Source organism: Gambusia affinis, linkage group LG16 (assembly GCF_019740435.1).
Source record: "Gambusia affinis linkage group LG16, SWU_Gaff_1.0, whole genome shotgun sequence".
NCBI classification, from domain to species: domain Eukaryota; kingdom Metazoa; phylum Chordata; class Actinopteri; order Cyprinodontiformes; family Poeciliidae; genus Gambusia; species Gambusia affinis.
The window spans coordinates 4,556,348-4,580,844 of NC_057883.1; the positions used below are offsets into that span (position 1 = coordinate 4,556,348).

General features: G+C 38.1%; 1 protein-coding gene and 1 long non-coding RNA gene across 4 annotated transcripts in view; one reads left to right on the top strand and one right to left on the bottom strand.

Annotated features, from left to right (window-relative positions):
* On the bottom strand, positions 1–4,952 carry LOC122846195. The gene is made up of 3 exons (XR_006373195.1): positions 4,617–4,952; positions 2,127–2,381; positions 1–95 (listed from the first exon to the last, which is right to left on the bottom strand). It is a non-coding gene; the product is annotated as an uncharacterized LOC122846195 (long non-coding RNA).
* The window catches only part of loxl3b (lysyl oxidase-like 3b), a 23,490-nt gene continuing 3,686 nt past the window's right edge, over positions 4,694–24,497 (top strand). The window contains exons 1-9 of one of the 3 annotated variants that reach the window (XM_044142841.1): positions 4,694–5,018; positions 5,716–5,879; positions 8,067–8,284; positions 14,718–14,925; positions 15,752–15,932; positions 17,904–18,058; positions 19,134–19,304; positions 21,381–21,536; positions 22,914–23,073. In XM_044142841.1, coding sequence (XP_043998776.1) covers positions 4,694–5,018; positions 5,716–5,879; positions 8,067–8,284; positions 14,718–14,925; positions 15,752–15,932; positions 17,904–18,058; positions 19,134–19,304; positions 21,381–21,536; positions 22,914–23,073 — 1,738 coding nt within the window. Of the gene's footprint in view, positions 5,019–5,715; positions 5,880–8,066; positions 8,285–14,717; positions 14,926–15,751; positions 15,933–17,903; positions 18,059–19,133; positions 19,305–20,929; positions 21,537–22,913; positions 23,074–24,497 lie in introns of those variants that run through there. The other 2 variants (XM_044142839.1, XM_044142840.1) reach the window with 2 other exon arrangements.

Here is a 24,497-nt window from a genome sequence, read left to right on the forward strand (position 1 = left end):
CTCCTTCTTCTTCTCCTCGGGTGAAAGCTGCACAGCTGGCAAATTAACGACAAGAGTCGCCACACGGAGCAACTGGTGGTTCGCTGCTCTGCCGACTGGACTCGTGCGTGATGATGGACATGAGTTAGAAAGAAATCCAGAGTTATTTATCACTTATCTGGCGGAGGGGAGCTCAGGATCAGCACACTGAGCAGCCAGCACCCCTCGCTCCACTGGAACCGCTATAACCTCCTTCATACTGGCACCACAAGGTAAGACAGACGGTTTTATTGGAACGTGATTTAGCTACCTGATACGTTAAGAGAAGTCGATGGGGCTACGATTACTTAATATATCATTTGTCTGAATTGTAAAAATCGCATTTATTCTTCACTTTACAAAGTGAAGCTTTAAGCGTCTGGTCTTTTATATGCGTTCTCAGATAAATGCTAAATACTAGAGGTTAAAAATGCGAGGTTATAAATACGCAGGGGCTGAAACGATTAATCAGGTTAATTATGTCGAATTGATTATTGAAATAATCGTCAACTAATTTAATAATCGATTAAGTGTTAAGTGGAGTATCTACAGACTCAAAAAAAGAGATCAATAGCTCAAATAACATAATCTGAGTGGTAATTAAGACAAAACTGTACAAAAAATATATACATATTGCATTTAAGAGTAAAAACAAAGTTTATAAATATGTTCTACGCCAAACTCCTCAAGTGGCTACTCTTAGCTTTATCCCTTTAGCTTGGCAAAAGGGGCCAAAGTACTCTCTTTGACCCCTTTTGCTATCCAATTATTAACCGGTTAATAAAAAAAATAATCAACAGATCATACATGTAATGTATTGATATTTAGTCAATATCATAAAGTCTACTTTATGTTAGAAGTATTCTTTTAGTTACAGATCCATCCTTTGCTGCAAATTATCAAGTGTACGCTAAAGAAATTGCTTCGTTATTGCATTTTAAGCAGTACAATTTTTATTTTCTTATTTATCAAAACAATAGATTTTTTTTTTGTTGCATGTTTAAATGCATTTCTAATACTGCATGAAAAGGCTTATGTGATTAAGTGAAACATTCTGCGGAATGTGGCCATTTTAAAATCAGATTAATCGTCAGAATAATCAATTAATCATCAGCGTAAGCAATTGATTAATCAATTTCTGAATAATCTTTAATTGCAGCCCTAAAATATGCAGTTCAGAACATTCATGATCAACATCATTGTGCAAAAGCATGAGTGTGAGTTTTCTTTGTCTTAAAAAATAAATAAATAAATAAATAAATAAGTGATTTAGTTTACCAGAAAGATGAGACGCCACATGAACATCCTGTTATTTTAGAAGGTGAATTTCTTCTTCAGCCAACATCTCTGTTAATCTGGATGATGTCTTGCAAAAGTATTAACAGTCCTCAAACCTTTTCTATCTTTGTCCAACTTTCATATTTAATATGTAGTGTAGTGTTCGTATGTAGAGTTTCATTCAACTCTGCAGTTGAAGGAAAGGTTTTTAGAGTTTAGTTGTTTGTTTTGTTTTTTAAACAACAAAAAATCTCAAAAGTGTGGCATGCACCTTGGTTTAGCACCAGCTTTCACTTTGATTCCAGCTGCAGGCCTTTGGTGACATGTCACTAACAAATAACTACAGCTCAACCATTTGGATGGAGAGCGCCTGGAAGGCAGCAGATTCCAAGTTTTGACCGAGTTTCTAAATGTGGATTTGGTTCTGGACTTTGGCTAGACCGTTGCTTTGTGTTTAGCTCCTCCTACTTTACCATTCAGTCCGACCAGCTTCCCTGTCCCTCCTGAAGAAATGCATCCCCATAGCATCATGCTGCCACTTCCTTGTTTTACAGTGGGGATGGTCCGTTTAAGGTTATTTCTATTGCCCACAGTGTTTTTTATCAAAAGACGGCAGCGGCTGCGCTGGACTTTATTTAAGACTATTAGAATGAAGGACTACAAATGCACACTTAAACTGCTAATTGTAAAAGAAAAAAAAACCCATGATAAGTCACTACTTTTCATCAGTTAGTCTCTTAAAGACCTTACAAAACTCACTATGAAGTTTGTAGCTGCAACATTATCAAATGTGGAAAAAGTTCAAGGCGAGGCCGTTTTAAACCCCAAACCTTTTCGATAGCGTTTAAAATTCTCCATCGAATGTCCCTGAGGCCCCCAGCTCGCTGTGAGGAGGGATGGAAATCATTACGGGAGGAGCTGTAAATATGCAGCGCTGCACGTGGAAGCATGGAGCTCTGCCTGCTGGACTCTGGTGACTCCAGTGGTTCACAGCCATGGACCGGCTTTGGTTTCGGTTAAGACGGAAAGGGGAACAGATGTGTGAGATTCTTCCCACTGAACGCTTGTGTTCAGCCTCCAGACAGCTGATAGAAAACAAACAAAGAGATTTTATTAGTACAAAAGTAGGTGCCAATAATATATCAGCTTTATAATTCGGGTGTGTTCTTGTGCTAACTGAGTCCAGACCAGTTTGCCAAGACATAAAAGAAATGATGTGCAAAAATACAGCAAGGGAAGCTTTTGAAAGCCAAAACTGTTGTCTGTAAATTCTTTGTTTGTTTGGGCCCTAAAACAGTTTGGGATGTTTTTGTTGCTTTGACGGTCGGTCAGGTTAGAGAACATGTTTCCAGACATGCAGCTCCTGACCCCACTGTGGTTCTGCTGTTAAAAGCTTGTCAAACACGTGCGTCCAATAAAACACTGTGTAATCGTACTCAGGACGTGTATTCAGTCCCACGCTGTGGCTCCTGCACAAACACGTCACACTGCGGTATCTGTGTCCCTGAAGAACGCTGCCGCCCCGAAATTTGTTTAGTTATCAATAGGAGGCCTGTGTGCGGTGCCCAGTAAACAACCAGCTACAGATACAAACATGGATCTGTGCAAATGAAAGACTTTCAGGAACATTTTGTAGAAAAAAATATGTGGAGTATTTTTATTAGACTAATGTCATCAAACACTATTTATGATGATGGACATGAACGAGTAAATGACAAAAATAATAAACAGAAAAAATAAGCAAAGGTTACAAAAAACATAAATCTAATGATTAAAAATCCAAAGCTTCTTCAAATTTGCTGCAATACAGACAACGCCACATCTACAAGAACCCTTTGAAGAATCTTAATTAATGAGTTGCAACATTTAATTTCCCCTTTGGGATCAATAAAGTAATCTTAAATTTTTCAAGAATTTTGGACCACAATGAAAAAAATAAAGTGTTGCATTTTTTTTTAAATGAAAATAAAACAGTTTTTAAAAATATTCATACCGTTCAAACTGTTTCCTATTTTCTAATGTTACTTTAACAATCTTGTCTGGTTTCTGTTAGGATTTTTATGTGATAAACCGACACAAAGTGATCTGTAATTGTGAAGAATTCATGGTTTTCAATATTTTTCTTTCTTTTCTTTTTACAATTAAAATCTGAGACACTGTGGTGTGTATTTTAATTCAGTCCAGTTTTACCGATCCCTCAAACTAAAGCACAGTTTGATCATCTGCCTTCAGTTGTCACCTAATTATTATTTATCTTCCCTCTGGGAGTAATAAAATATTTTTGAAGTGAACTCAAAAGGCTGTATTATGTGTTTTCCAGCCACATTATGCCATTTTATAGCACAATAAAGTAACCGTGTTCCCTTCAGTTGTCAAAGAAATGCTGAATATATCAGCTAAAACTTAAAATGAATTTAAGTTAATAATTTAACGCCTTGAAATTGGGCCTCTGTCTCTTTAAGAAGCTCCTGTTCTTTCTGTAACTCTGCCTTCAGGAAGTCATCACAACATGGCTCCTCTATTAAAGTGAATAGAAACTGACCATTGTCTTTCCTTTTAAAATTGCTACATTGGCTTTTTATCTTGTGGAAAAATCCCTTGTTTTATGTTTTGAGTGAATAAAAGTTTAATCTACCATGAAGTATGAATAATTTTAAGTTCATCTGGACTCCAAAAGACTAACTTCTGTGATTCCCACTGCAAGTGACTCTATAGTTTTGATTCAGGTGGAGCTGACGACAAACACACCAGAAATCTCTGAGAACCAGATATCAATTTTCTTCGTGTTCATGTTGGTCAATCACAGAACAATCCAATAAAATAATTTAAAAATAATGAAATACACTAGTATTTGTTGTTTGTAAGATGACAAAATCTGGTGAAGTTTAAAGGGGAGGACTATTTTTGTTGGGTATCTTAAGTGTCGAAGGATAAAAAATGTCTTCTCTGAGAATTGTTATGAAATGAAACAGGCATTTATTTTTGTAGCGATTAGCTCCCCCAATTTGTTGACGTTTGGCCTGACCAGATGGTGCAAATTAAAATACCAAAGTAGCTCAACTCACATGAACTTCCTCACAAGCACTGACCAGATTCCTGCTTCATTCTGTGACCTTTTTTAAAAAAAATGATTTATTATTTGTTGCGTTTCTTTATATAACTTATTAATGATTTTTTGTTCAAGCAGCAGGGCTGTGGCTTTTTGGAATTGGCCTCAAACTCCTTGCATTTGTTGAAAAACGTCCACAGAGACTCTTAAGTGGTCAAGTTGGGAGTAGGAACAAAACATGTAAATTGTGGCTGAGTTAGTTACTACTTACATTTTCCTGGAGTCAAACATCTGTCCATACCCTTGTGTTTTTTTCTTCCCTCTCTTCATTTGTTTGCAGTTGAAAAGATGGAGAAGTCGAGGCACACGCGGCAGTTAGCGGTCAGCCTTCTGTTTGGGTTGTGGTTTCCTTGTTGTTTAACCCAGACCACAGTGCCCAGCAGGGCCAGCGTGGCCCCGACCCCGTCCGGGACCCCGCAGCAGCTGAAGGTCCGCCTGGCCGGATACCCCCGCAAACACAACGAGGGCCGGATAGAGCTCTTCTACAAGGGAGAGTGGGGAACCATCTGCGACGACGACTTCTCTATAGCCAACGCCAACGTCCTCTGTCGACAGCTGGGCTTCGTCTCAGCCACCGGATGGACTCACAGCGCCAAATACGGCAACGGACAAGGTCAGACAAGAGTCAGAATTAACTCAGTCACATGGGGCTTCATCATTAGTAAATATAGACGGTGTTATGCATTTCATGGCACACAGGGCCATTTTATAGCACAATAAAGTAAGTCTGTTACCTTCAGTTGTTATAAAAATGCTATATATGTCAAACATGACTAATTTTTGGACTTTGAAATTGGGCCTCTGTCTCTTTAAAGAGCTTTGATTCTTTCTGAAACTCCGCCTTTAGGAAGTCGTCAACATGGCTCCTTTATTAACCTTTTAACAATATTTTTACCAGCGTTTCACTGAGAAGTAGCTCCTATAATGAGCTCAGCAGGTCAACAGTTCCACCAAGTGTTTGCTAATTGCTGCTGGCTAGTGTGCAGGAGCTGTTACTAGCTTGTGCTATATAATGGCACTATGGAAAATATATGATTAAAAGACAACAAAAAAAAAACATTAAAAAGTACAGTACAGACCAAAAGTTTGGACACACCTTCTGGTGTGTCCAAACTTTTGGTCTGTACTGTACTAACTAGTGTGAAAAAAAACAACTTATTGTGCTATGAAATAATTTCAATTTTAGGATTTTTTTTTTTGTTATAAAGTAAAAATAGAATCCAAAATGTATTAACAACTCAGGTTTGGATTTGTTTTTATCCTCCGGACTGAGAATTTCCTGGAGCCTAAGTAAGCGTCTTCCTTTACAGGAAAGATCTGGTTGGACAACGTGTTGTGTAACGGAGGGGAGAAGAGCATCGAGTTGTGCAAGTCTCGAGGATGGGGAAACAGCGACTGCACTCACGATGAAGATGCTGGAGTGGTTTGCAAAGATGAGAGGATTCCTGGCTTTGTGGACTCAAACATTATTGACGTAAGTTGTTTAAAAAACCCCAACTAAAACTCTTATTCCTCCGAGTAACTGAGATCTGTTAGAAATTCATATAAAGACTTTTTTTTTAAACTGCCATGAATAAAAAAAGTTTATTCAGTACTTCTGTGGCTGTATATCCTCTGGTTGTCACTTGCCTTTACTGTACACTTCTGTATTACGAATATATCGTCTTACTTTACTTGTTTTAACTTATTACATAATTAAATTTTTCTGTGTTTCTTTTAAAGAGTCAGGATTAAGTACAACCAACATTTTTTGAGCTTTACATCATGTTATAATCTTGTTCCCTCATCAAAGACATACCTGGAGTGTCGCTTTGATTCTTTCATGCATGTTTGAGTAATCCTTTAATCTCCATGGCAACCATTCATCTGTCTACAATGCCTGGGTAGATCTCGCTCCGCCTTCGAGTTCATGGCTCCTCCGCTTAGCTTCAGTTTCCAAGCTGAGCTTCCTCATCACAGAGAAGCCCTCCCCCACTCAGCTCCTTCAGACTAGCCAGCAATAATTAGCAAACACCTGGTGGATCTGCCCATCTACTGAGCTCATTCTAGAGCTATATCTCAGTGAAATGCTGGTAAAAACTTTATAGGGTTAATAGAGGAGCCATGTTGTGATGATTTCCTGAAAGCGGAGTTTCAGAAAGAGCAGCAGTTTTTAAAGAGACAGAGACCTAATTGTAAGTCGTTAAATTGTGAAGTAAAATTTCTTTTAAGTCATATTTGCTTTAATTGTGAATTGGAAGGAAAGCAAAGTGTTTTCAAAAAATACTTACCTGTGAAAATTTTAAAGGGTGGTGTATATTTGTACTGATCCCCCCCTTTATTCTGATTTCTCTAAATAAAATCCACTCCAGCCAGTTGCCTTCGATTTTATGCATGCTTTTGTTTGGGTTTACCACATAAACATTCTAAAGGTATGGAAAAATAAAGTTTAATACATTTTGGACACTTGGCGATACTTTTGTGAGGCGCTCGCTTTCAAGGAGTTCAGCAGGTTTTAAGAAAACGTTCAAACTAACCTTGTTTGCTACAACCTGAGAATCCCAGTCTGGCAGGACCATGTGGTCCAGCTGGAACCAGTTTAGTCTGGTCACACATCTATACTGGCTTCTAGAATCACACTTAATGCTTCCAAGATGCCGCTTTGTTGTGCATTATTAGAAAAGAATGTTCATAACATTAAAGGACTGTCATTTTAATTGTCATAAACTCTGTCCTGTAAGTGTGTTTCGGTCAAACATGGCGACCAGATTTTAATCTCTGACTGCTGCCATTTTTTTTTTTTCCAAATAAAACCCCAGTGGAAGTGACTCATGGCTTTCACATGTACAGTGAGCTGAACTGCTGGGACTATTTTATTCAGTTTCTTTATTTGCCGTGGGAGAAAAAATCTGGCAGATGTTGCAATATGAACATATGGAACAGCAAATTTCTCAAGTGCTTTAAATGTATATTTTATTTCCTGTGTTATCTGATCATTCAGATCAGGGACGCACCAAATTACTTTTTTCACTTCCGATACCGATATCTGAGATATAGTATTGGCCGATAGCGATCCGATACAGAAACACAGCGCTGCATTGACTTAAAATGTTTCTTTCTTAAACAAAGAGCTAAATGCACTGAATTATAAATTCAATAGCTCTGCATCAGTACAGCACACTTAAATATGCCAGTAGCTTCACAAACATGATGAAACATGGAAAAACAACAAAACTTTAATTTGTTCTGGTGGTTAAAATTAGGAATAGAACAGCCAATGTAAAATAAATAATAAAGAAACTGACAAATGACCACGTTGGTCAAACATGTAAAAATAAACTGCAACAAATCTTCTGTCAAATGGTTCAGGAAGTGCAATTAGAAATTATATTTGTAGTGTAAATTAAATAGTCAAGCATGTGGTCGCTCAGAGCACAAAACGTAGAATTACATTTAATAGATCTGCCCTTATGGATTGAGCACATTGTCACAATCACGATACAGATATTAATATCGGATTGGTGAATCTCTAATTCAGACGTTCACTTTTGAATCTTTAATTTCTGCGTATAAATTGCTTTTTTTTTTTGCGCAACTGTTTCTTTTTCAATTTCTTGTTGCTGCTCAATAAAGTATTTTTGAATTAGAATTGAATATTTTTGTTTTGTCTTTTTCCTCCCAGGCTCAAGTTGATGAGAAGAAGGTGGAGGAGGTGCGGCTCCGGCCCGTCGTCGGCACGGCCAAGAGGAAGCTGCCCATCACCGAGGGCGTGGTGGAGGTCAAACACAAGGACGGCTGGGCTCAGATCTGTGACGTGGGATGGACCATCAAGAACACCCGCGTGGTCTGCGGCATGCTGGGATTCCCGCATGAACGGAAGGTCAACAAGAACTTCTACAAGTAAGAAACGGGCCCAAGTAGAACCTTTGGAGCTTCAGTCTGTGGTGAGGTAGGAAGGTTTACGCTGAGATTGTGTTTTGCTTTGTTCTTTTTTTACGAAGATGACACATCAAAGATAAGTGGACAAAGTCACGGGAAAAAGAAAGTACACCCTCCTATATGTCAGTTTTCATGCATCAGGACATATTGACAATAATTTGGCCTTGTTAGGTGATAAACCTTTGGAATCTAAAGTTATGTGAACCTACAGATTCCACAGTTTTTGAGGCGTCATGTTGGTGAAATAGAAACGCTGAGAGTGAAAAAGCCAGATAAACTCCAGACTGTCATCAGTGTGGAGGAATGTCGGCCTTCTCTTCTGGCCATGATGCTTCGGTTCAGTGAACTTTGCAGACGTTTGTTGTGTGAACAGCTGTCTTCAGGTTTCACCAGAGCATTTGGTCTGGACTTTGACTGGGACATTGCAACACTTTTTTTTATCAGATTATCTCTCATTTCTACAGGTGAGGATGAGACCACTGGTTTTAGATTTCTAATTTTAATCTCAGAATTCTAATTTTAATTTCATAATTCTTACTTTTATCTCAGAATTCACATTTCTGAGATTAAAGTCAGTCCATTTCCCTCTGGAATGTGGTTTTTTTTTTAAGCATTGTTATTATCATCTGTTTGTTGTTGTTTTTTTTGGTCACATCTATTTGAAATCTCGTAGTTTGTTCATATTAAATTAAATTCTGCTGCCACTCTTTTTTTTATCAGAAAATCTATGACAACTCTTCTAAAGAAAAAAGACGAATGTTGAGTCTTTTTCTAAATCTTCTGTCATCAGGTTTAACATTTAGCGCTCCAATGCAGAGCCTCTCTGCTCACTTTACACACTTTGGAGAGGATTTTCTGGAACATTTACTCCTGGCAACATTTTTAGCGGCTGTCATAAAACTTTTCCCCTCTTAGAAAAACCTACAAGGATAATAGGCTTTAATTAGTTTGTAAATGCCTTGGAAGCACATGAAAGCTTGGTGGGCAGCAGTGATTTCTTCTTCTGAGGATTTGGAAGGGTATTTATTTTGGGAAGTGGTCACTCTGTCTCATAATCAGTCGCTGCTGCTTCATAAACCTTTACAGAAACATGAAATGATATACATGTTTTTCCACACACAGCATTTCTGTTTTGGCTTAATCTTTAATTAATAGTAAATAATCACAGGGCTGGATTCTTCTGAATAGGTTTGAAAGTTGAGATTAGATTTAATATATATATATATATATATATATATATATAAAACCGTTGTACCGAAAGCTGTTTGTGGTCAATACTGACATCATATTTGATTATCATAATTACCCGTTGAATTTATCAGCCATTTTACTGCTGACTTATCAAAACAGAATAGACGTAGAAAGAGCCGTAATGATGTTATAACAGTCCTGACAACAAGGATTGTCGAGTTTGGGGAAGTTTGTGTGACACTATGATTCCTCTCAGAGTAAGACATTCAGAAACACGATTTCTTTCCTTTGACTAAGCCACAAGCAGGATCTCCTTTGTTTGTCAGCGAGTGGAGATTGTGGAGGCCAAAAGTCTCAAGTGACATCAGTTCTCATGGCAGACAGTTTTCCTGAGCTTTCTGTGGCGTATCTTTTCCATCTTGTTATGTTTTTCTTTTTCAAAGAGATTGTGCTTTAATTTATCTTCTCAGCCTCTGTTGTCACTGGAGAATAATCACTAACCTGCTTCCTGTTTTGCTATTTTTATTTTTGGATTGAAGAATTTATTATGTGAGCCTGAACATCTTTGAAATATGTGTGATGTTTTTATAAATTGCAGGCGCTGAGATGAAGTTTGTAGTAGTGCAGTGTTTTACTATATCAAAATGGGAAACTTTATCTCTTCTTTTTTCTTTTTTTTTTCTTCTACGTTAAAGGATTGGCTCAACATAGGAATTGATGGTACATATAAATATTTTCTAAATCAATCAGAAAGTTGGCCAGGCTGCCTGCAGTCGGTGCCACTTTGGGTGTTCAGCATGTGGAGCTGATTGAATGTTCACCAGAGCAGACAGAGAGCCTGCATGGTGTAAAGTGAGATGAAACATTTGTATTCTAACATTTGACTAAAACATTCATATTGATTTTATAATTGTACATTATATGTGGGCACATCAGAACTGTGACACTTTGCTTAATCTTTCTAAAAAAAAAAAAAAGTCAAAAAGATTAATAACAGCTCGACTTTAACTTTCTTTACTCTCTGTGTTTTCAGTTTTAGTGATTGTCATGGTAACCACCCCCAAAAAATTGTTTTCAAAGTCCAAACCAGAGTTATAATAGTTTTGGGTTGTCATTTTAGTGTGTGTTTGCTAGGTTTTATTAATTATTTGTGAAATATGTTTTAGTTTAGTTTTTATTAGTTAATAGTTTTAGTTTTAGTTGGTTCATACTTTGGTAATTTTTTAGGTGCAGAATTAAAAAAGGTCAAAGTATTGTATTGTGATTCTGTATTCATTGACTGGTAATGAATACTCAACAGAAGTCACCGTTTTCAAAACATGTTGAACAACCAACGGACTCTGGGGTTTTTCTCTCAATCTTTTCAGTCGTCGTTTTGCAGACTAGCTTATGTCAACAGCTGACGTGAACCGCTTGTGTGGGGGGGAAACTTCACAACACTAACAAATAGATTCATAAACATGAAAACAAAGGATATTACAGCTACATTTTAAGTGTGTTTTAGTTAGTTTTATAAAAGCAAGCTATAGTTCCAGATAGCTTTTCCCCATTGATTAACATTTTCATTTATTTCAGTTAATGAAAGTGTTTTCTCAGTTTCAGTTTTCCTTTGTTTTAGTTAGTTTCTTTTTCCATCCGGTCCTCCCTGAATGAGGACACTCATTCCTGGCTGCTCTCCAGCTCAGGCCTTCACAAAGAGCAATAGGAGGGGAAGTCATGTTTTCTCCCAGCCATGTGAGGCTGTCGGGAGCAGCCCAGGGTCTGGAGGAGGTCAGGTGCTCAAAATGAGAATAGCCACCGAAAAAAACCAAAAACCTGTAAGAGGAGCAGTTCTGTAATTCTGAGTAAGAGTTGATATGGAACTAATTTTTGCCATAAACTTTGTACCTTTATATATAATATCCTGTTTCATACCCTTAAATCTGAAAAGTAGTTTTGAAAATTTTTTTTCAGTTTCAAATCTTTTCTTACAGTTCCAAATCAAGTTTTTCTTCAGTTCCAAACCAATAATTTTTTTCAGTTTCACTTTTTTTCTTCTTCTTTTAAACTAACTTATTGGCCCTCCATACGCGCCGTAATGCGATCTACCAGAGACCTGTGGAATGTCAGAAATGTTCCTCGCCGCTCAGCGTTGTAGGACACAGACGTTGCGTTTAAAAAGATTGAACCCTGACGTTTAAAGCGAGTGTTTGCGTGTTTCTCTCCCGTGTGTGATGGAATCCCACTGTCTCGCTGTTGCAGACGTCTGAAAAAGCGAGCTGCTGAGAAGGCCTCCGGTCCAAAGGTTAATGTCTCAGCTGCTGGAAGGTACGCTGTAGCAGGAACGCCTGTCGCTGTTGCCAGTGGGTTTCCTGTTGGCTTAGAAAACAGTCATTTAGTTCTAGATAACAGTCATCTGTTACTCCCTTTTTGCTTTCTAAATCTTCCCATTCAGGGAAACTTTATTTTTTGTTTCCTTTTTTTGTCACACAGATGGGGATCAGTCATCTTACCGACACATATTATTTACATTTTCTGACCTCAACTATTCCGGCTTTAAAGGGGCAGTATTATGTTTTTTGAATTTTATACCATCTAATAATGTTATTACCTCATCCAAATCACAGCTGGAGTGTTGCTTTGATTCTTTCATGTATGTTTGATGCATGCTTTAATTTCCATGGCAACCACTCAGCTGTGCAAAACACCTTGATGGACCTGGCTCCACCTTTGAGGATGAAGCTCCTTCTCTTATCTTCAAGCTACTGAGCTTCCTCCTCACAGAGCGCCTCCTCCCCCCACTCAGCTCCTCCAGACTAGCCAGAAGCAATTAGCAAACACCTGGTGGGGCTGAGCGCTCTGACCTCATAATACGAGCTACTTCTCAGAGCAGCGCTGGTAAAAACCTTGTTCAAGGGTTAGTAGAGGAGCCATGTTATGAAGACTTCCTGAAGGCGGAGTTTTACAACGAGCAGGAGCTTCTTAAAGAGACAGAGGCCCAATTTCAAGCCATTAAATATCGAAGTCATATTTGATATAAATAGCATTTTTATAACAACTGAAGGTAAGTTTATTGTGCTATTAAATGTCACTATGTGGCTGGAAATGCATAATACTGCCCCTCTGAACACATTTTATAATCTTAAATGCATCCAAAATAGTTGATTTATTTACATATTTATTTCATCACCCAATTTTTTTGTGAGATTTCATCCATGACTGTGCCTGTCTGTGTTGTGCCTGCAAACTATCATATTCTGTCACTCAATAGTGCTTTTTGTTAAATAGGAACTGGAGATGCCTTTCATCCGTATGACTGGCTTTAATGAGGAGCTGCTGGGTTCTTCAGCTAAATGACCTGCAGGTCTTTGGGTCAGGATAACAAGACCTCCATCTGGCAGAATCTGCAAATAATTTCTAGTGTTTGGTCTTGATTAGCTGAGCCTCAGGAGATGAGACTAATATGGAGATCAATAAAAGCAATAATGCTTGCTCACTTTGATAATAGAGTTTTGTTTGTTGCTTTAAAGTTGGAAAAAAAAAGAGACTTGTACTTGTAATTTTTAGCTCTTGACTAGATTAAAATCTAAAATCTAGGATTTATTATGAGCCTCTCACTAATGCTCTGTACAAAGAGCGCTGAAGAACCCATCAACGCTCTGTCACAGAGTAGAAAGCAGATCTATACAAGTCAAACGCTGGAACTTTATGTTCACATTGACAAAGTATAGCTGCATTCAGAATATTTCACTTTTTCCTTACTGCATGTTTAGTAGTACCAAAGCTGTAGTAGTATATGGACTCACCAACCATACAAGTCAGTACTTCCACTTAACTGCCAACCAGAATAATATACTCTGTAAGTAGAAAGATGTCCATATATTTTCCTTTGGTCATGTTTATGTTTTGGATTCTAGTTCTGCTTCCTGATTGGTTGTTGTTATGATTTCTGTGCAGACTCACCCGTTTTTACCTTGCAGGCAGCCATCCAAAGCTAAAGCTAACTCTATGTCTAAACAGAGCAACCGCAGCAAAAGGTAATCTGAGGATACACAATTCATTTGGTAGATAGATGGTGTCTAAAAAAAAAAAAAAAAACATATATCACCTTGCAAAGTCACTATAAAACTGATAATGGGTTTGATGTGATGGAGCGATACAGTGTGTCTCATAACTGTGAATTAGAAGAAAAAAGTCTGACTTCATATTTTCTATCTGACCATCTTCCAATCATCCATAGCTGTAATGGAATAGCCTGGATCAAAGCACATTAATGTAACATTATGCTGCTTCTACAAACTTCAAAAATGAAAAGAGTGACTAGTAGAAAACAAAAACAAGAAAAACAATGATGTTGAACAGAACTGTAGATGTGATTATTTTTGTCTAACATGCAGCGACTGACACGTATTTTATAGCTAAATATAAACCATGTTCATAAACTCCAGTTAGTTTTGTAGTGAACAGAGGAAACGGATAGAAACAGCATCTACTGCACAAACATAATGAAAGATGGGATTGTGATTAACACCTTGGACTGGTTGTTCATCGGTTGCCAAGCAACTGAGGTAAACACAGATAACAAAGATCTACGAAACAAAGAAGAAATTCTTTGCATAAAAATCCAAACAAAAGTTAATCAATAACTAAGAAGGAGGAGCTTGAGAGACACTGTTGTCTTCAGTGCTACATACTTCATATGGATATGTGAAATTATCATTTTTATTAGATTATTATTACTGTCTTTTTTCAGTGAAACTATATTTTCAAATTTATTAAATTTTTTTTGCAATTCTGTATCATTCTTATATTTAAAATTTACACTGCAGTTTTGTGGCTGCTTATTAAAGTAATAATAAGTATTATTTTGTTACTGTTGGCTGTTTACATTTTAGCCGCTGCCAACACGAGGCGATGCCAAATCTCCCATCTTACATACCAAATATTTGATTTCTAATTTCCAAAAAAAGATTATAACTGATGCATATTGGTATAGATGTGTGTCATGTCAAAATAAAAAGACAAATGTATGAAAATGTCAATTTGGAAAAACCACTACTGTCCTCTTCATATGTTTGAGTGTTTTGTATCTCACTTCATCTTGGTTTGTTTTTGCCGTTTTGTTCCTGTAGTCATTTGTGTGAAAATATTTTATTGTATCACGTGTGTATATATATATATACTTATTATTTTTTTTTGTCCATATTCCGTCTGCCTCCCTCAGGTTGTACCTGGAGCGGCAGAAGAACCTGTACCTGCTCCGCTCTGTGGCGTGTTCGGGGTCAGAGGTCCACCTGGCGGCCTGCCCCCTTGAGTTCAACAAGCCAAACGCCACGGCGACCTGTGCCGGCGGCATGCCCGTCGTTGTGAGCTGCATGCCCGGCCCTCTGTTCATGCAAAACAGCTCTCTGAAAAAGAAAGTTAAAGTCTCGGTAAGGAGATCCTTATGAACAGAAGCCGGCTAAATGAAGGATGTTTTTTTTGTTTTTTTTTTCTTCACATTTTGTTTTGCTGCAACTTCATTATATCTATCTTGTAGTTTGTGTGGGCAGTTCTCTGAACAGATGAGGCCAAAAAGTTTGCGCTGTGTGTCAAAAATGATGTTATACAAGCCAGAGATTTAATGAGGAGCAGCAAAAGCAAATGAGGCAGATTAGCAGAAGTTTCCAACAACTGACGATGTCGTCTAGAATCGTTGCTGTGGATTATAGTCTCTGCTCCCCAGATGTTGAGCTGTTAGCATTTCATGACAGCAACGGCGTCTTCAGTCAGAGGCTTCTTTTGATTTGTGGTAAGACTGACTGCTGGTGGAGGCCCTTCCTGCCCACAGCATCAACACCTCAAGAACTTTCTGTGAATGAAATGAGTTGCATTTAATTTCCATTTGTATTTAAGGTAAAGTCATTTTCAATAGAATAGAACTGAATCAAACTAAATTAAATGAAGCCGAAATGATTTGAACTGAATCGAACTGAGCTGAACTAAACATACAGTCAGGTCCTCTTCATCCTATCAGATGGATTCATTCTTCAGATTTATAAAGCTGGTAGAGATGAAGTCGCCCAAAAGTTCTGATTCAGGAAGAATATATTTTGGAGATTTTTATTTATTAAATGTCATCTTCCTGGCATTTCACAGTTAAGCCTTTTGGTCAGTCTCCTCAAATATCAATAAAATACATTGAAGTTTGCAGGCATTTCATGACAAAATGCAGAAACGTTCTCAGACTCGTGCAGAAACGCGTTTCCATGTTGTCAGAGCACCGTGAGGCTGAAGGGCGGCGCCAGGCTGGGGGAAGGCCGGGTGGAAGTGCTCAAAGACAACGAGTGGGGGACGGTGTGCGACGACCGCTGGAGCCTGCTGTCCGCCAGCGTCGTGTGTCGGGAGCTGGGCTTCGGCAGCGCCAAGGAAGCTCTGACGGGAGCCCGCATGGGACAAGGTGAGCACTGATGAGCAGAACGACTGCAACACAAACGACTGATCTGCACTGTACCTCTGAGCTCTGGTTGTTTGTGCAAATTGTAAATTCAATTTTGAGGTTTTTAAATTTTTCATTTTTTAGGATTATGTTAATATTACACAACATATTTAGAGCTGCGACATGAACTAATGTGCTTTACTTGTATTCATTTGAACGACAAGTTTCACAGGGATTTCTGAAGTGTTTAAAATTACACATGCAAATAAAATATTTTCTCTCTAATTACAAACTCTAATTCAATCATCTTGAGGTCAAGATTGAAAGTGCAAGTATCACAGCAGCTGCTACGATTTCAGAGGAAATGAGAATGGAACATAAAATCATTTGGATTTTTCTGTCCCTCCCCAGAAAGTTTTTGGAGAATACTTTTTAGAAGTATTATGATTAAGATAAAACAATGGAAACGGCTTGATGGAAGAGCCATGTTGTGATGACTTCCTGAAGGCAGAGTGATGGAAAGAGCAGAAGCTTCTTAAAGAGACAGAGACCCAATTTCAAGGCGTTAAATTGCTAAGTCAAATTTCTTTTAAGTCGTGTTGGATATATGCAGGATTTTTTTCCTACAACTGAAGGTAACATTATGTGATTGTGTTATAATTAAGTGCCTGAAAAACACATGACACCGGCCCTTTAAGAATTATCTTATGTCATTTGTGAGTGGAAACATTCGCAAACAAAAAAGTCTAGTGATGCTGCACAGGAAAACATCGAGCTCTACATGTGGAAATATGTGTAATTATAATCTAGGACTTTCCTCAATAAGGTGTTTTGGGCAAACAGGCCAGAAATTCTGCTATGGAAGAAAACAGGCCGTCTTTTCAGCAGCAGTTCTCGGAAACACCAGGAAGCAGCTCTCTTCTCAGAGAAAGTTGGATCTGTTAGAGGAAGTGCTGTGGTCGGACCAACGTCTGACCAAACGCTGCCTGGACGTGTCCGAGACGTTCTAATGGAAGTCGGAAGCACAAGCTACTGAAGGACGGACATTCATGGACGCCAGTGACGCAAACATGCTAAAAGTCCAGAATTCCTTCTTGGCACGTCCAATGAATCCCTCCGTCTATGGCGCATTCAAGAAGTTGACTGGGACAATGGCCTGAGGAACAATTATAAGGCCTGAAACGTTTTATTTTATTGCAATATTCAGTGTATCTTGCTGGGATTATTTTGGGGGAGATTTACAGACCAACACAAAAACATAAGCTATGAAGTGAATGAAAAATAAATACATAATTTTCTTGAAAAGTGAGTGAGTCCAGGCTTTGCAGATCCACTTTAACTTTCAATAACAGCTGCAGGTATGTTGTTTCTGTTTTTATTTATTTTACACCAGGAAGTTGTTTTTTGATTACCGTTTTTTAAACAACATAAAAAGAATGAAGCTTTTTTTATTTTTATAAAGTAGCTTAATCTCATACAGATTGTGTGAACATGAATTTTGATGTCTCACCATAGATCCTCAGTTAGATTTTGGGCTTTACTTTGACTGTGCCATCCTCATTATTCTGCTGTAATGTATGCCATTCTTTCTCAGCTGGTTTAGAGTCTGCTACCTAACTTAAATCCTTCATGTCTCTAAAATAATTTTTCCCTGTATTGTCTTTACTGAATATGAATTAATCAAATATTATCAGGTGGCATGTTGGTCATTAGTTGCACTGCATTTATGCTTAGAGATGTTTAAGTAAAAGTGTATTAGCAAAAATGCTAACCAGCGCAAAACCTTTCAGACTTTTATTTTGAAACTAGGCATCCTGTATTTCCCACTTCACAATTATTATACATCATGCTGCTCGTTTTGGGCGTTTGCCCAAAATAAAAACAGATACATTGACGTCAGTCGTTGTAATGTTTTAGATGTTTTTTCTCTAAAACAAAGCATGATTTCCCCTTGCTCCTTGAACTGGTCTGACCTCAGAACTCTTTTCCCAGGAATGGGTCCGATCTACATGAACGAGGTGAAGTGTGTCGGGAACGAGAAGTCCATCTGGACCTGCCCGTTTAAAAACATCACGGCGGAGGATTGCCAGCACATGGAGGACGCCGCTGTTCGCTGCAACATCCCGTACATGGGCCTGGAGAACTTGGTCAGACCGAACCGCCTCACCCACATGTTCATTTGAACTGTTTGGATGCTTCGGGTCACGCTGTTTGGTTTTAGATTAGCAAGTAAAAAATGACTTACTGAGTTTGTCACACCAGGTTGTATTAGTTTAAGATTTTTATAGAACAGCAGAATGGAAAATCTTCTGAAATATCTGTTTGTTCCCATTCCTTTTAGTGCATTCATTTGTGTTTATTACCAAGTACATCTAAAAGAAAAGTTTAATATTATGAAAAAGCTCAATAATTGTCACCTTTCAGAATGTGAAACCTAAATAGATTTATGACACGTAGAGAGAAATATTTACAGTGTTTTTATCTTGTTGACCATGGAGAACAGATCAAACCCAAAATTCAATGTGAATGTTGCATTAGATCAATTAGAAATGTCTCATTTGCTGATTGGGTTGTGTCACTATGACTCCTGTAATGTATGAATTCAGCTTCTGGAGTCAAAAAAATATTATTTTTCACAATATTTCATGTTTTTTAGATGTACTTGTACATAGATTTGCTACTCTAACACTAGTCTGTTACAGAAATGTGAGCTGCAAAGCTAACTGCGGGAACTACTGAGCTAGTTAACTAGTTGGCAAACTGCAAAAGCTAGTTAGCAAACTGCCAGAGCTAGTTAGCAAACTGCAGAAGCCAACTGTAGTTAGCTAACTTTCAAAAAACTTGCATCTGTAACTTACTAATATTTCAACTCTTTTCAAATTATGCTACTATAAAAACATAATTTAAGGTAATGTATTAGCAAAGGCATTTTTAACAGTACTTAATTTCAACATGGAGTATTTATACGTGCACAGCTTCATGTTTTGTTTTTTATTGACCTGGTCTCCAATAGGTAGCACAAATGTTTTGTGTAAAATGTCCCCTTTCTTCAGTGAAAGGAACAAAAATAAAATCTTCACTAGTAACTTTGAGCTTTTACACAATACATGCAGAAATATTTCTGACCAAACCCAGGAGGATTTCTGAGGAATCTGCTCCGTCTGAGTCTGCGCTCTGCTTTGTAGCATGTAGCATGTAGCCTAACCCCCTGGTCTCACACAGATCCGGATCACAGGCGGACGGAGCCGCTTTGAAGGCCGGGTGGAGGTGCTGAGCTCTGACGCTAACGGGACAGAGGTCTGGGGTCTGATCTGTGGTGAGACCTGGACCACCAGGGAGGCCATGGTAGCCTGCAGGCAGCTGGGTCTGGGCTACGCTAACCAGGGCCTGCAAGTAGGTTATTAACAAAGACAATTTCCTGCTGCAAAGCAAATGTTTGCTTTCTTTCGGTTTATATTGCATATGCAAATTTAATGTACTGTCAGGTGGGCAGGGGTGTTTTTTATGTTATGGTGCATTCTTTCTATAGAACTAGAGAAAAACTAACATATTCTCACCATGGCCATAAATGGATGATGTAATATTCTCTTCTTTTTCAGTATAGAACAAGTTATGCAGCAAACAATTTGGATACATTTCAACAAGAAGAAATGGCTCCAGAATTAGATTACAGACTTCCTCTGATCCTCAAAATTAACTATATACAAACACACCACCACAAAAAAATTGATCATTTTGAGTCACAGTCTCTCTTTAAACTCTGTGAGTTTAAAGAGAGACCCACTGGTCCACTGTTGTTTTCCAGACAACAGTGGACCACACAAACTACTCACATTTTTTATTTTTTTGTACTATTTTTTCTACAATCTCCTCTTCAGTTCAGCCTTATCAGTGGAGACACATTGTTGATGTTACCATTATAAAATAGCTTGAAAAAAGTATTGGCAAAGATCAATGTTATTTTCACAGGAGGCAGAGCGTTGTTGTCAGCAGCTGCTGAAAGTAACTAAAAAGTTACTTTTAATGTAACTTAGTTACTTTCCAAATCAAGTAGTCAGTAATCTAACTAGGTTACTTTTTCAAGGAGTAATCAGTAGTCCGATTAAAGTTACTTTTTCAAAGTAACTATACCAACACTGGTTGTGAAACATGCAGAAACCTAAATAAAAACAAACAAATAAAAACATTGTGGTTAGTCAACATTTTACTGAGGATTTAATATTTAACCTAACATATTTGGACCTGTACGTATAATTTTGACACTATGCACAATAATTTGAAACATTTGGACTCTCTTCTTGTTATTTAAATGTATTGAGGTAGTTTGTTGCAGAATCCTTCCACCATGCAAAAAGAACTGTTCAAATCTGCCTGTAAGGAGCTAAAACGTGTCTGACGTCCACGGCCACGTTGAGGGTGTGTTAAATGTTCTGCTTCTGTTCGAAGAAAAAGAAAACTGCATAATTTCGGCCTGACTGCAGCCTGTTTGGCAGCAGCGACTGGAGTGTGCTTACCGTCATGTAACAATGTGTCTGGGAATCTAATGTTGTTGGTTAGCCGCTACTGATGTCTGTGGATTTACTGCGTGGTCAAATATAGGACACTGGGAGTCATTTAATTACATCAAGAGGCTTTGCTTAGTTCAAATGATAAATAAATGTAGTTTTTTTTAATTTATTTTATTTTCATTATTAAAGATGCAGTATGTAACTTTTATAAAAAAAATTTTCACATACTTGTTGAAATTGTCACAATGTCGCGACAATATGGCATTAGACAGAAAACCTGTGAAAAAATCAAGTTCCTCTGCCTTTCCTTAGTGCTAACTAGAAACAACCAATCAGAGAAAGGAGGCGGGTCTTAGCACTGTCAGTCACATAGCTCGCTGCTACGCTAAGGCTAGTTAGCATAGCCAGTGACGATGACAGATAAATGGTTTGTCTGTGACGGTAAATTGTTTCTCTGCCATTAGCATATTTAGCTGGGCATAAATGAGAATGATTGACAGCGCTAAGACCCTCCTCCTGGTTGTGATTGGTTGTTTTGGGGGCATTTCTTTAATGCGCAATAGTAGCTCAGAGGATGTGGAGGAGATTGATTTTTCACAACCAACTGTCACAACATCGTCCCAGTTTTAGCAAATATGTCTATTGTTCTTTACAGTATAATTATAATTATGCATATGCAATATATATCTTTCTGGACATGTAACATTAACATAGTCGCCACAGGCCTGTTCCATGTGGAAAAGGTAAAAATAGCCCCATGCAGAGCTTCTAATCAAAGTCAGAGCTCCTCACCACTGTGACCTCATGTGGAAACCACGCCGATCCCCTCTGCACCCAGCAGACTAACCAGCACATTTTCCGTCGACTGCATATAAACACCGGGTAGTCTTTAGTTTAGACGGGTCGCAGACAGGACAGGAAGCGTGTCCCCCGTCTGACTCCCAGCAGGACGCTTCCGCAGATCCGGATAGCGGGCGGCAGAAGCAGCTATGAAGGCCGGGTGGAGGTTCAGGTTGGGTCCAAGTGGGGCACAGTGTGCAGCACAGGCTGGACGACGAAGGAGGCCATGGTGGCCTGCAGGCAGCTAGGGCTCGGCTACGCCATGCACGCCGTCACCGTGAGTAGGAGCTGAAAATGTGTGCCACATCTAGAAAGCAAATGTATGAAGCTATTTCATCCCCCACTAGATGAGATAAGCAGGCAAGTTAAAACACTTAGCAACGATAGCTCATTATTTTTCACATCTGATTATGTTAAATTGATTGAAAGGTAAAACTTTGCACCAACAAGTTGATGAGGATTGGAGTAAACAACTCAAATATTTGGAAGTTATCTTATATGAAGGATGAATTCAGTAGAGGTCACGAGAGTCACAAAAAACAGAAGCTAGTAAGCTAAAAATTAATGTTTTAGTTGTTTAATTGAGATGTGGGGTCAGTCAGTAACAATAAAAAACATGATTCTGAGCATTGTGACATAATTACATGAATCTTCTGATTCTTAAGTTAAAATCATTTGACTTTCTTAATTCCCAAAATAAATCCATAGCACAGAAGTATATGACGCATCACCTAAAAAAAGCATATTTAGACCATTTCCAAACTTTTACAATGCAAATGCCAATATAATAAAAAAAATGTCTTATGACAAACCAACAGAAGGAAGCAGGTCATTGGGGAGCCATGTCTTTGTGCAACTTTATTTTCAGTTCATGAAAGGAATAGCGAGTGACAGTGGGGGGCGCCATTTAATGTGCCAACAGCAGAGCTAATTTTTAGCTTAGCGCTTCAGCGTTTTTGCTAACTTTGAAGATGTTTAGCACACTGAGCTTCCCCTAAATGATTTTTTCCAGATAGATTTTAATGTGCCAATTCTCCTGAACTGCTTTGTAAGCTTCCAGTTGGATAAAGGTTGACTTCTGTGTTTTGGTTAGCAACTTTCTTCACGTAGCTAGCCGTTCATCCTCATACGTTTATTTACCGTACGGTGAAGTTCGGTTTCCCCTCCTCACTTTCTCATTTTGTTTTCCCCAATCGCTTTATTTAGAACAGACAGAAGAATAGAAGATATAAACATAAATTCAACATAATAATAGACAAAATGTCAAATGAAATCCCAGTGTAGTACCTTAGTGTATGTGGTTGTGTTGTACATAAATGTTTGGGGTTTTTTGGGGGTTTTTTAATGAAGCGATGTGGCTTTTGTATTTGAGTAAATAATGAATCAATATTTGGTTTATTGGTTATTTATTATTAGCGTCTTTAGTATTATTTTAAATTGTAGCACTTTTTCCAGCTGAAGGTTGTTTTGAACGTTTTGTCTCCAGTCAGCAGCCAAGTCCTTCACATCTGGTTTACAGAGCAGCCACATAAAACCTGAACTCTGAGGCGCCGCGTGTGAATCTGTCCTGATCGCCATGCACTGTTTCTTTCTCTCTCTCTCTCTTTTGTTCGTTCGTTTCTGTGTTATCATTTTTTTTTGAACCGGCTGTAAGGAAACCTGGTACTGGGACAGCAGCAACGTCACAGAGATGGTGATGAGCGGCGTGAAGTGCACAGGAAGTGAGATGGCTCTGAGCCAGTGCCAGCATCACAAAACCGTCAACTGCCAGAAAGCGGCCGCAAAGTTTTCAGCAGGAGTCATCTGCTCTGAGAGTGAGTTAAAACCCCGGAAACGACCAGAAGGGGGCAGTAACTAGTCACTGGAGTAACTTTTAATCACTTTCAGGAGTATTTTTACCAACGCTGTACTTTTTACTTTTACTTGATTCATTTTATGATGAAGTATCGCAGCTCTTGGTCGAGAATTATTTCTGGATACACTCTGTTGGTAACTTTATGAAATGAAGAACAAACTTATTTTAACAATTAATTCATCATAAAAATTTGAGTTTCTGTCAAAGGTTCATAAGTTTCAATTTAAAGAAATGCTTCTTTTACCTGATTTTGTTATTTTGTAATTATTCAAGGAATTATTTTCATTTTAAAAAACCAAAACTTTCGCATAATATTACATTTTGGTCCGTCTGATGTAATTTATAATTATTAACTGATTAATGTTTTGATCAGTTACTCAGTATTTTTCTAAATACTGCCTCACCCACATGTTCATTTGAACTGTTTGGATGCTTCGGGTCACGCTGTTTGGTTTTAGATTAGCAAGTAAAAATTGACTTACTGAGTTTGTCACACCAGGTTGTATTAGTTTAAGATTTTTATAGAACAGCAGAATGGAAAATCTTCTGAAATATCTGTTTGTTCCCATTCCTTTTAGTGCATTCATTTGTGTTTATCACCAAGTACATCTAAAAGAAAAGTTTAATATTATGAAAAAGCTGAATAATTGTCACCTTTCAGAATGTGAAACCTAAATAGATTTATGGCACGTAGAGAGAAATATTTACAGTGTTTTTATCTTGTTGACCATGGAGAACAGATCAAACCCAAAATTCAATGTGAATGTTGCATTAGATCAATTAGAAATGTCTCATTTGTGGGGCGTGCTACAGTTAGCTTCTGCAGTTTGCCAACTAGTTAACTAGCTCAGTAGTTCCTGCAGTTAGCTTTGCAGCTTACATTTCTGTAACAGACTAGTGTTAGAGTAGCAAATCTATGTACAAGTACATCTAAAAAACATGAAATATTGTGAAAAATAATATTTTTTTGACTCCAGAAGCTGAATTCATACATTACAGGAGTCATAGTGACACAACCCAATCAGCAAATTAGACATTTCTTTTTTTTTTTTCCCCCACCAGGGGATCCTTTTTGTGGGCTCTAGTGTCCCTTTTTTCATAGTAGGCTGACAGGAAAGGGGGAAGAAGAGGGGGGAAGACATGCGGCAAATGTCGTCGGGTCCGGGAATTAAACCCGCGACGGCCGCGTCGAGAACTGAAGGCCTCCAAACGTGGGGCGCGCTAACCTCTACGCCACCGGAGTTAGCTAACTTAAAAAAAAAACTCACATCTGTAATGTAGTTATATTTAAACTCTTTTCAAATTATGCTACTATAAATCATATTTTAAGGTAATGTATTGGCAGAGGCATTTTTTAATAGTACTTAATTTTCAACATGGAGT